At 52.6% G+C, this 12,902-nt stretch overlaps 1 protein-coding gene across 50 annotated transcripts in view; it reads right to left on the bottom strand.

Moving 5' to 3' along the window:
* The window catches only part of SUN1 (Sad1 and UNC84 domain containing 1), a 55,148-nt gene that overhangs the window by 7,129 nt on the left and 35,117 nt on the right, over positions 1-12,902 (bottom strand). For 20 of the 50 annotated variants that reach the window (XM_070567280.1, XM_070567294.1, XM_070567301.1 and 17 more), the window contains 10 exons: positions 12,034-12,132; positions 11,425-11,518; positions 10,709-10,767; positions 10,420-10,565; positions 9,725-9,964; positions 6,959-7,045; positions 5,612-5,655; positions 4,284-4,419; positions 2,539-2,793; positions 1,863-1,947 (listed from right to left, as the gene is read on the bottom strand). In XM_070567280.1, coding sequence (XP_070423381.1) covers positions 1,863-1,947; positions 2,539-2,793; positions 4,284-4,419; positions 5,612-5,655; positions 6,959-7,045; positions 9,725-9,964; positions 10,420-10,565; positions 10,709-10,767; positions 11,425-11,518; positions 12,034-12,132 — 1,245 coding nt within the window. The remainder of the gene's footprint in view (positions 1-1,862; positions 1,948-2,538; positions 2,794-4,283; positions 4,420-5,611; positions 5,656-6,958; positions 7,046-9,724; positions 9,965-10,419; positions 10,566-10,708; positions 10,768-11,424; positions 11,519-12,033; positions 12,133-12,902) is intronic. The other 30 variants (XM_070567281.1, XM_070567295.1, XM_070567273.1 and 27 more) reach the window with 3 other exon arrangements.

Genomic DNA, 12,902 nt, shown 5'->3' with positions numbered 1-12,902 from the left:
GTTATGTGAATTATATCCCAGTAATAGTAAAAGAGAACTAAAAAAAAAGAGTCCAGTTTGCCCCTCAATCAGAAATAAGGCAGACAGGATGTCAGTCCCAAAGCAGGCCAAAACAAACGAGTCGGTGTAGGAAGCAACAACAAAATTAAAATCAAAACAAATAAGTAAATAATAAATCCTGAAAAGTTTGCATCCTGAGGCGGTGGATCCTAAATCTGGCTGCACACCACGATCCCGGGCAGCTGCAGGGGGCGGGCCCCGCCCTGGCCTCCTATCGCTCGCGGGGCCAGGGGACGGGACGGAGAGTCACACTTCAAACGAGAGAACAAGGTGACCTGACCAGCTGTCCACTGACCTGCACGTCCAAACCACTGAACTACCTTCTAAAATATCCTATTGTCGTTCTAAAAAAGGGTCTTCTTAGATACGGCGACTCACTTTTTTAACTTACAGAGTCTATAAATGCCTTGTGTAGTAACAGAACCTTCAGTCCAGCCTCCCCAGGACCATCAACATTCCGAACTAATGATACACAGCTGTAAAGGTTAAGGACGCTTCTAAAAGGAAATGACAACTACTGGTCCCAACCCAACGGTCAAAATACCATTTGATGACTCTGAATTAAAAACAATTTTTTCAGAAATCAATGAATTTCAAAACACGTAAATAAAATCACTCAATATTCTAAAAGAGGTCATCCTGAACACACACGTGCAACAGAGAGGGACCAGCCTGGAGCATCTCACGTTGGAGGCGGCCAGCGGTTTCCACGGGGACAGCAGCCCTCACCCCCACGTTAAGCCCCTGTGAGACGGGCCGTGGCAGAGGGACCAGCGTGCAGAGCGGACGCCGACCCCCCACTGCTGGGCTAAGTGAGCGAGCAGACTGTGGCAGGAACAGCCCTCCTCCTGCAGCCCCGCCCTCGGAGGCGCCGGCGTGTAGGAAGCGCCTCCTTTCTCCGAGAGAGCGTGCGGCTCCACCAGCCCTCAGGTGGAATTCCTAAACATTAAAACTTTAGAAAACCCAGATTTTCTGTAACCTGTAAGGTGGCAAAACCTTCCTGAATGGACTCGATGTGCCTCACACGGCGTGAACACTCCCCGCCTCTCCACAGGAACGCTCCCGTGTGTCGTCAGCTGTGTGGACCTGGACGCCACCGAGGAGTCAGGCGACAGGCAGTGCGGGACCACAGAGCTCCACTAAACCACCATTCTGAATTTGCAAAGACAGCTGGCCTCAAAAATTCTCGTCTGTGCACACGTGGCACGCAGCACTGCCCAGACTTGATGCACCACGTGTTGATTTTATTTCTTTAAGGAACGAAAACAGCGCCACCAGCACCCTATTCACTTCATCTGTTTTGTTTTCTTGACGGATACTGGCTATTTTTCTGCCTGTGATCTGTGTCCCCCACTGAAGGGGAAGCTCCCGGAGGGCGGGGACGGTGGCTCACGCTGTGTCCCTGACACCCAGCCGGCATTTAAACAATCAACCGTGGAATAGCTGAGGCACGCACGTCCACATCCTAGAGAACACGAGTGTGCCGGGAAGCAGGGTGTGAAAAATGCTGCCCAGTGTGCATTTCCTTACTGGACTTCCACACCTGGAAAAAAACCAAACACTTTACAACCTACACGCTCACAAGTAAACAATGCGCCACCGTTCCTGTGGTGGTGAAGCCTGAGGCTGGGGAACAGCGCTCCCGGCAGGCCCTGACCGCTCCCGATGGGACTCCAGCGACGCGCCCGGAACAGCGCTCGCTGACTTTTACAAGTTCTCTCGAGCTTCCTACTGCTGTGGGGGAGGCGGGTAACCGCTTCGCCAGCGGACACGTGCTGCGGCAATCAGCAGTCTCCACTCACCGCCAGACTCCAGGGCGAAGTCCACCATGCCGGTCTTGTCCTGAGAATACAGCTTCAGAGCGTTGTCGACGATGGCGCGCGCTTGCTGGCGGGGCGGGCGCAGCAGGGGAGAGCCAGACACCAAAAAGGGGAGGCAAGACGTGTGAGTTAATGACGGACATGAGGGCCGTATTTCTACTCACCACACACTTCCAGTTAACTGTACTTGTGGGTGACAGTGTGGGGGTGCTTCAAGCAACTCCAGCTTCAGTCCTGCACCCGACTGCGGGGCCATCGGGGGAGATGGGGCTGTTGGCCTTCCCACCCAGGCGCAGTCACACCCATCTCAGAACCAGAAAACCCCCTGGAGGCCACAAAATGTGGAGGGGGCAAGGACTGGAGTCGGGAGCTGTGGCTGGTCCTGCATGACCAGGAAACGCTTGTGTCATTTCAGAGGGCACGTGGCCACCCAGGTTGAGGGGATCTTTGGGACACAATGACCAACGCAGGAGAAAGCGCCCCAAGCAGCAGCTTCACAACAGCAGCAGGAGCTGAAGCTCACTGAGCAGGGGCTTGTCCGCACCGCCCGCTGCGTAGAAGTGCATCCTGAGCCCACTCTCAGGACCAGACACCAGAAGTGGCCAGACCATCAGCTCATCACGACGTAGCTTTCAAACATTGCTCATTATCGACTTACCGCTTCCGTTATCCCCGAAATTCCGGCCTCGTTCACAGCAGATACCACGGTTTCAGAAGTTGGCATCTGTTTTGTCACAGAGATGTGGTGGGTAATGTTCTTCAGGATCTGCAGCTCCAAATCTCGTAACAAAACCTGCACGTCATCCTTGCTCACAAACTGAGAAGAAAATTTCTGCAGCAGCCACTCAAGGGAGGCATCTTGCTCGTCACCAGAAAACATGAGCTTGAGGGTTTCTCTGACTCGAGCATCAACCTAGAACGATTAGTAACTGTCAGTGAATCCACTGTTTTAACTAAGTCCATGCACCTCTCCGCTTCTGTCACCTTAGCTATCTGGGAGGGTCACACAGCTTCTCAGCATCCACAGCATAGCGGGCCGGCCCCGTGGCTGAGTGGTTAAGTTCATGCACACTGCTTTGGCAGCCCAGGGTTTCATCGGTTCAGATCCTGGGCATGGACATGGCACCGCTCATCAAGCCATGCTGGGGTGGCATCCCACATACCACAACTAGAAGGACCCACAACTGAAATATATATACAACTATGTACTAGGGTGCTTTGAGGAGAAAAAGTAAAAATAAAATCTTCAAAAAAAAAATCCACAACGTAAATGCAACAAATTTTTCCCTTCAGAACCCCTCCAAAACTGCTGACCAGAGAAAAGCACGGCATGAAAGAAATGTGCACCCAACCCAGGGAGCAGAGCAGCTCCGGCCAGCTGTCGGCCTGCGTGTGCCCTCGGCAAGCACTGATGCAGCCCCCGGGGCTGGGGGCAGACACGGGAGCCCCGTGAACCGGTAAGGAAACAGTCACGTCAACAGCTGAAAATGGAACTGTGTGTTTGCTGGAAATGCCACGTGCCCTGTGACCACACACCACGATGAGGTAGGCGGCTTTCTCTGCCTCCTCCTTGAAGCACAGCTCTGGGTGATGCCTGTGGATCTGGCAGTCACTAAGCAGCTCTGTGAAAGCTCCACAGTGCGGGCACACCACCGTCCGGCCGACCACGCCCCTCATCAGGGACACTGCCCGCCCCAGCCCACGGCCCCTCCAGCCTGCCTTCACAGCATGCAGCACCCGTGCTCGTGTCCGTTTCCCATTTTCACGCAGCTGTAAATGTCCAGATCTCCTCTTTTGTGCAAGGACATGTGGGCCTGCAGCGATGTCCGTGACCTGTCAGGGCACGAAGGAACGCCGCGGAGGGTGGCACGCATCTCCTTTGGTGAAAGAACAGGAGGCCATGCCGATGCGTGCTGGCGCGTGGCCGTGCGCACAGACCCCAAGCACGGGAAGACACCCAGCTGGGTGCCACCATTTTACTGAAATGGGGGGAACCTGAGGACAGTGGGATTTTTTTTTTTTTTTAGGAAGATTAGCCCTGAGCTAACTACTGCTAATCCTCCTCTTTTTTTGTTGAGGAAGACTGGCCCTGAGCTAACATCCATGCCCATCTTCCTTTACTTTGTATGTGGGACGCCTACCACAGCATGGCTTGCCAAGCGGTGCCACGTCCACACCCGGGATCCGAACCGGCGAACCCTGGACTGTTGAGAAGCAGAACGTGCGCACTTAACCGCTGCACCACCGGGCCGGCCCCAAGAGTGGCATTTTTAATTATTTTATTTTAAATGTGTAAAAACTTTAAATACAGTAAAATAAAATTTTTAAAGGAAGTTGAAATTAAACAACTTAATAAATATAAGACACTCTGGAATAAGACGACGTGACGCCGAGGAGACTCACTTGCTCATGGACTGAGTCTGCGCTCTCACAGGGGGCCTTCAGACGCTGCCAGTCCGACAGCTCCGCCTGCAGGTGGCCCAGCTCCAGCTCCAGGTGCTCCACCACGGAAAGCAGGCGCCGCCCCTCGTCCGCGCCACTGGAAACCAACATGAGGGGACGTGAGTCACCCAGCAAGTGCGATCAGTAAACACGCAGGAAAAACCGACCCCATCCCCAGGCCAGTGAGCGCCGTGAACGCACCGACTTGTCCCACTTGACGTGGAAGCATGGCACCGGCTTCAACCGAAACCCCGAGAGTGTCCACGTCAGCACGGGACGCGCGTGCACAGACACGAGCCCTGCATGGCAGGACCACAGCAGAACCGCCCGGGGGCTCCAGTGCTAAGCGCAGGAGCTCTCAGAACTAGGCAACGCTGGGAACTGCATCTAGCCCTTAAACTACAGTCTGCGACTGAGACAACATTCACCAACAATCATCATAAAGCTGAATGTGAACTTTTCACACTGAGGGCAGGGATAACTGAACTAAGGGTGTAAGCCTTCCGAGTTTGCTTTAACAATTCCATTTTTATGTGGGAACTGTACATTATAACATAGAACTCTGTGATATGACATTTACCCTGGCTCATTTGCAGGTGCAGCTGTTGAGACGCTAACAATTCACCTTAGAAAAGTACACTCTAGGGGCCCGCCTGGTGGCTCAGTGGTTAAGTTGTTGCACTTGCTTTGGCGGCCCGGGGTTCACCAGTTCGGATCCCAGGTGCGGACATGGCACCACTTGGCAAAAGCCATGCTGTGGTAGGCATACGTCCCACATAGAAAGTGGAGGGAGATGGGCACGGATGTCAGCTCAGGGCCAGCCTTCCTCTCCATGGGGAGATGCCAGTGGAAGGTGGGCGGAGGACGGAAGGCAGGGTCCTGCCCACTCGAAAGGCTGCTGGGGCAGGACAAGGCCTGAGCTTTGATGCCAACGCTGCCAGCAGAGGTCTGGGCACAGAAGTCCACTGACACCGTGACGCGAGCTCTCCCATGGGCCCCGGCCCATCTGCGCCCCAAGGGTGGCCCTCCAAGCACACCCAGGGAGGGAGTCTCTCCAGTCCAACGAGGGGGGCAGCACTGCCGTGTGGAGAGAAGTGGCTACTAACAAGCCCTCAGACCCCACTCTGTCCTCAGGTGGCTCCAAAGGGTCCCCAGAGAGACACGCAACTGGGAATGTTTCTAGCCAGAGCCCTCACTCCAGGTGCAAACAGCATCCCCTCGCTAACGACCATCACAGCCCCCCGCGACAGAGACAGGAGGCCAAGGAGCAGTGAATTTGAAACCATTACCTCATTGTTCTCTGCTTGGTCTGCTCCAATTCCCTCTGGATGGCCTAAAAAGTATGAGAAACAACCTGTTTAAACACAAGTTACGTACTAGCTTTTCATAAAATTATGCTCTTAAAACATACGTTTATAGAGAACTACACATATTTATCTGGGATTCTTTTCCCTTGACTCAAAGTCCAGACCTGCCTCTGGCTGGCTGGTGAGGGGTGTTTATCTTATCTTTCACAGTAAACTTGTAAAGGACACACAATGGGTATTCAGAGAGGGCACCAAGCGCACAGCACAGCTTGACGGATCTTCAAAATCAAGCAGGTCCTGTAACCAGCACTCAGGCCAGCAGCAGAATGGTGCCACCACCTCTGGGAAGCAGTTTTTTAAGTGTAGAAGGACAAGGAAAAGGAAATACGAATTTACACAAGAAGATATGATTATTACATGGTCTGTCTGAAGATGCAGGCGCCGACAACACCAAATCAAATACCGCGTCTGCTCAAACGACCGCTAACCCGAGGGCTAGGCCTCCCCAGCGCCCCACGAGACCACACCAGCACCCCGTGAATGGACGCTGTATTCCTAGCAAGAGGCCAGCGTCTGCTTCGGGCCTCTCCTCTTCCCCTCGGGACCATGGAAACATGTGATCGACTAACCAACTGAACTCGCCCGACGCTGACAGGTCAGAACTGGCAGCTGTCCCGAGGCCTCCAAGGCTCGTGCACTTCTAACCCTGAGGTCAGTCAACAAACATGCCACTTCCTCCTATGCCCTGCCCGGCGTTAAGCATTCACGAGGCAGGGAACCTGACCCCAGCACTCCACACTCTCTAGGGTCTAGATCAGCACAAACATCCTGGCCTCCTTCTCTGCCTTTACCAACACTGATGCTAACACACTTTCCTACCAGAACATTAATTTTGTCTGTCGAAAGGTTCCGGTCCTTCATTCTCCCTCTAAACACAATGTCACTTTGGTGGAGGCTGCGTGACACTGAGAAGAAACAGGGACTCTGGAGCCGGGAACAGCTGGGTCTGAGGCCAGGGCCGCCTGCAGACTGGGGAGCCCGCCTCGCTCTCACAGCCCCGCTCTGTCCCCTGGCTGCACCTGGGCCCAGGCCTCCCCCTCCGAACCGGCAAGCCGGACACACTGAGGAAACATTAAAGCAATAAAATGGAACCACCAGGACAAAAAGGAAAGAGTCCGAAGTATTTTTTTCAGTTTTATAAAGGACGGCAGCAAGCACCCTAAAAGCTGCCCTTTAAAGGCTGAGCGTCGTGCAAACACTGAGCGCAGTGGACTTGCCTTTTGAGGGAACTGCTTTGCTGAGGCTACAACTAAAAGGTGAGAATGATACCTCAGATCGCTCTGTCATCCTTCCAAGAATCTCTTCCAAGTTTGAGATGCGCAGTTCATGATCTTGGTGGAAGGTCATATAGTCAGTCTTGAAAAGAAAAATGGACGGACAAGTGGTAGAAAAAGTTAAGCAACAAATAAACAAAAACTTGGCAAGTTAGGCCGAGTTATTTCCACACAGAAGACCCCAAATTAGAGACTATGTGTTCACAATGTGGTAGAGCCTTCTGGAGGGAGTAACCCACTAGAAATGTCCTCATCTACATGTCTGTTTTCACAGATCTTAAGCCTGTGCTAAAACGCACAAACAGCTTTCCTACTTAACATGAGAATGTTAACTAAGAAGTCCTGTAATTATCAGAAAACACTCTGTAGGAAGGAAATCAACTACTGCTCACTCAACAAACACTCCTGAGGCACCGCGTGCATTCAGTGATTTCGGCAGACAGCTACCGACAGAGACATGCACTCGCCCTCCAGCAACTGCATGGTCACACACGGTGTGCGACAGACACAGCGCTTAGGAACACGCCGCTCAGAACTTTTCCCCACAACACTTGACGACCCCCTCAGGGCACTGAGGCACTTTATTAAGGAGCTAAGCAGGCGGGCTCCTCCAACAGCTGGCAGGGGCAGCATCGACAGAGCATCAAATGAGGGGGAACCGAGGTTTTCTACGTAAGCCAACTGCTGGAAAAGAGAGTTTGTTCAACACGTTCCCACCAATTCGCAGAAGGTAAAACCACTGTAGGATTATCAGACATGCTCCCTGGGAAGGCCTAGAAAAATGAGTGCCCGTCACACGGTCAGAGGCCACAGGCAGGGAGAGCCATGCAGACGGGCCTGTGCACCCCAGCGGCCGACACCCATGTCAGAAGACGAGGGCAGCCAACGTGCTTCTCACAGGCAGTCTCCTCTGTCAGTTTATACCCCATCTCATCCAAGATAGAACCTCCGTGACTTACAAAACTTCACATAAAAATAATATGCACCGGAGCAGGAGGATGAAGGTCATGTTGAACCCAGGGCACTTAGACGGTGAAAGGCGAGCCACTCAGCTCAGCCGTGCCGCCCTCACCACCACATCCTCCGTCTCTCACTGCACAGCCCAGCAGAACCTGCGCCACGACGCACAGCACAGCAGCCCCCAGCCCCACGTGCGACTGAGCACTGGAAACGTGGCGGGTGCAAGTGAGAAGCTAAAGTTCATTCAGTTTAAATTAACTTAAAGTTACACAGCCATGTGCAACTAGCGGCACTCTCTACTGGACAGTGCGGATGTGGAAGACACACACAGGCCAGTAGCTCAAGGGAAAAGGTACCAGGTCACCAACTGTCAGGGAATCAGAACGTTCAACACTGGTATGTGGCTGCCTCGGAAGGAGTCTGGATTCTGCCCGCACCGGGATGACCTCAGGACCATACCTGTACACAGGGAAACACTGGAGGACACCTAAGAAGAACGGGTAGACCTCGCTAACCCAACTCAGAACCTCATTTTAAAATGAGTCCAGGCTGCATAAAATTTAGTTTACAGAACACTAGATAAACTGACTCGGTTTTTTGAACAACGGTCACCTGCTCTTTACAAGGAGGGCAAATAACCCATGACTAGGTTGCCAGCTCACCCCTCCCTTTCTGCTGTCTCAGGATTCCTCGCCGTATCAGCCTGTGTGGCTGAGGCCACCTCAGGCCTCCTCAGGAAGAAATGCTCCCTAAGACCACAAGCCTGGCAACTCCAGCTGTTTCAGTTTTTTCAAACCAGCATCTGCCTTTGAGGCGGACTGGCACCAACCCTTCCCGCTGTTTCGCAGCGTCTGCAAAGTTCAGATGTGTCCTTTCGTGCCCCTGTCTGTCTACGAGCTGTTAAATGGCCAACAGGAACAGAACAAACATAACTGTCAACTGGATCTTAGTGAAATCGTGTCAATCTTATGGCTGAGAAATGGATCAAAAGCAACACTTGAGGAGCCGGTGCAGGACCGTGAGCAGACGGACAACGCACACACTGCCCGCAGACTGCCGGGACCCCAGGAGGGAGGGAGTCAAGGGTCCCTCCCCGACCACGGCAAGACAGCCGGGTGGGCGGCGGGCTCTCTGCTGAGACAAGACATCAGGGGGAAGCATGCTGTAGAGGGGAATATAGAATTTTAAAGGCTTCAATCCAAAGTATCTAAATTGAATCATTGAATTGGAACTTAAGAAAATAAACCTCAGTTTTGAGGAAAGAAGACTGACAATGCTCTCCTTGAGAATACCAAACATACGACATTTACACACAGGCTGTGGATCCACATGGAACAGCTGCTACTCACAACTACTCCAGAATCTTGAGACATTTTAGACCACAGATAGGAACTTTTCGAATTCGTGTTGATAGGAAACACAAATCAAATCACTGTGGACAGCACCAGCGAAGTTTCAGAGAATTATATCCAATCCACTCGCAAACTGAAAGGCAGGCTATGGACAGCTCCCAGAACAGGACACAGAGGGTCCTGCTCCTCCCGCTGCGGCCCGACCCCACACGGGCTATGACCCAGAGCATCCCTGCCCACCTGCCCCACACCCACGGTGCGCTCCCAGCCCGAAGGCGGCCTCCACTCCGCTGGGGTCAAGGCACCGCAGCCCCCGGTCGCTGACAGGCGCCAGGAAACCACACCGCCCCGGGGCCTGCTGCCCCGACAGCCAGCAAGTGCGACCCTGCTCACGGCAGCGCCCCCCTAGTCCTTCGTCCCGCAAGAGGAAAAGAGCTTCTGGGCATTACCGCAGAGCCCGAGGGCGCGTCGGCCCGGACCTCCTTTAAACGCTGCTCCACCACACGCTTCACCAGGGGCAGCACCCCTTCACTCCCGGCGTCCATCTGGTGCACCTGCGCTTGGAGTTCCTGAATCAAAACTGTCAGCTCTCTGAGCTTCTGGTCGTGGCTGTGACACTGTCCAGACAGAAAGGTCATCTGCCTCTCGACCTCGCTCATCTGAAGCCGGGGAAAAGCCTCGTCACCAGCCTGCAACAGTCAGAGGACGCACCAGTGACAACGCAGATAAAAAAACCGTCAGACCACCTCAAGTACAGGACGATCAAAACGACACAGCCTAACGGCAAGCTGGCACCCCAAGGCCACAAATGTGCCGGAGGGACACACAGCGACGCGCACCGTGGGCGAGCCTCCCCAGGGGCAGACCACAGGCAGCTTTATTTTCATCTTTATACTTTCTGTATTTCCCAAAGTAATAAATACTATTTTTTTAATTAAAATTAACTAAATAGTGAGGTTACTTTAAATACGCATTAAACTATTTCAGAACATTTAAGGAGCCATAAGACTTGCTTACTTGACATTCAAAAATGTTTTCTAACCCAGGGTGCCCAACTGAACCACCCCGATCAGGAGGAGTGTGACCACGTCCTCCACAGGATAGACTCGCGGACAAGGCCAGGGGCATCTGATGGCTCGCTCACCTCCGGAGGCCGGGCAGGGGGAGGGGCAGCGGGCGTGAGTGTGTTCCTGGGCTCACTCGGCCTCTGCGCTCCGTACATGTGTGTCCAGTTTAACAGCGGCAGGAATGAGCGGAAATCGCCCTGGCCCCAAAACGAAAGCCCTGCACCTGAGGGAGAGGACGCACAACCATACACAGGTGCACACACTGCTGTCCAGACCCGCATCTAAATGCGCAACTCTGTCACCAACTTACATATGTGCACGTGTGCATGTTAATCATCTGAGGTAAGTCGGTCAAACTCTACTTACCCAGCAAAAGTAACAGCGGGATGACCAAGATTAAAAATTTGCAAATATTTCGAAGGCACCTAGAAATAAAAAGAAAAACATTTAAGTTGGAAAAAGTCAAAGGCAAGGTTCACCATTCTACGTCACCTGTCTAGACAATCTATGCAAACACCCCCACGCACACGTCGAAACTGAAGTGCACCGTGTTAGCAATGCCGCCAGTGTCCTCTACAAGGTGCATGTCCACCTGCAGGAGGGCCGGCCTCTAACATGGTCCAGCCCACGTCACAATCAAACTCGTCGCTAACTATCGATCTGCGAGGCGCCGTGCTGGGGGTCCCAGGGGAGCGAAAAAGCCCCGGGTCACTAGCCCCTTGGCCGTGGCCCACTGACGCGCCCAGGCCGTGGGAGCTGCGCTGAGTGGGGCCTGGCGTCTGGCTGCAGGCCTGGCCACACCCTTCCCAGCGGTGTCACCTTTGACAGCTGCTAACCTCTGCACACTGCTGTTTTCTTTAAGAAGGACACCCGCCTTTCCTTTGTCACAGGAGTGGTTTGAAAAATTAAAGCACTTTGTAAAATACAGTGATACATAAATGCAAAACATTAATAAACCAAACTACAAAAACTATGTAAATACAAGCTGAATCATTATAAAACAATAAATCAAATGATATCTTGCAATTAGCATAAAATCAGTTCTTTAAAATACCAAGCTGGCATGGAATCAGCTTCCTTACCTTGTAAGAAGAAACACATTCAGCCAAGAAATCAGAGTGACAAGCTGGTACCAGCCAATCCCGAGCCACCAGAGCACCCCAGAGGCCGCCTTCCCTACGAGAGAACACAGCAGCAGCTCGGGGAGCGTCCTCAGGGAACCGAGCTTCCACGCGGACCGTCTGTGAAAGCCAGGCCAGCACACAGGACATTTGCTAACAGACACTGTCAGAGCGGGCTGCGGTGAAGTTGGGGATGGAGCATACTAGCTGATGCCAGCCAGCACAGAAGGAAGATCCACACGCTCGAACACAGGAGCGTCAGCCACAAAGCAACGTGCAGTGCTGACAAACACACGACACAAAGGAGGAAGCACCGATCCACGCGTTCTCGACTGCAGGAGGACCAGGAACAGGCTCACACGGAGCCCGACGCTAAGACGCACAGACTCATGCGACCACAAGCAGAGACGCTAGCATTTCTAAGGAAGAAGAAGGAAACATGCCACATCAAGACTGAAGCTTGTAAACCTAAAATTCAATTTCTATTTGGTCAGGTAAGCCATTTATTGCGGGTGCCTGACTGCCAAAAGCCTCGGAGAGAATGCCAACACAGAAACCCAAAATAACCACCTGGAGCAACCACGGCCAGCCAGACGACGGACAGCACCGCCTTCAACACAAACCAGCCCGCAGCGCCGATCCTCCGCAGCGTCTGCGTCAAGAGGCGGCCTGTGACAGACAAGACGTGTGCGGGAGGGGCACACGCACGCGCCCCAGAAAACCAGCTCGCCATGGCCGCACACAACCACAAACCCTTCCAGTATGCATTTTACCAAATGCTCTATCACTAAGTTTCTTCTCAAGAAAAAAATAAACCATTTTAGGTCCAAGCAGGAAACTGAAATTAACTATGAAAACCCTGCCGTACGTCTCAGTAGTTCTCACTCACTCCTGCCTGCAGATACCTAACAGGGCAAGTGCAGACATCCCTCAGAAGATCCACGGGCGTGGCCAGCAGCCCCCCTGTATGTGCCCGCAGCTGGTGCTAACAGGATTTACACTGGACGACAACGCAAGACCCCAAAGCAAGCAAAATCCCACCGACACCAGCAGTTAGCACGCTCCAGGTGAGATGAGGAGGACTCAAGGACCAGCGTGAAAATCATTCTACAGGCTACATTTTCCAGTGAAAAAGTACTTAGAATTATAAATGGTAGTACCACTGGATGACAGGAAAACACAACAGACTTTACGTCAAATGTCACATATTATAAAAAAGACAGAAAACTGCTTATAAAATCAATTTTGTTTCATTTTTTTAAGAGTAACTGCTGAAAGCTAGATGCTCATGTTAGCATTTGCGTGTTGACTCCTAAAACTACTAAGTAATTCCCACATGGCTGATACACAAAGAAATACTGTTGGGGCCAGCCCCGTGGCCGAGTGGTTAAGTTCGCACTCTCTGCTTTGGCGGCCCAGGGTTTCACTGGTTCAGATCC

The sequence above is a fragment of the Equus przewalskii genome, chromosome 12 (genome assembly GCF_037783145.1).
Source record: "Equus przewalskii isolate Varuska chromosome 12, EquPr2, whole genome shotgun sequence".
Classification (NCBI taxonomy): Eukaryota; Metazoa; Chordata; class Mammalia; order Perissodactyla; family Equidae; genus Equus; species Equus przewalskii.
This window is presented reverse-complemented; position numbering and strand designations above follow the sequence as displayed.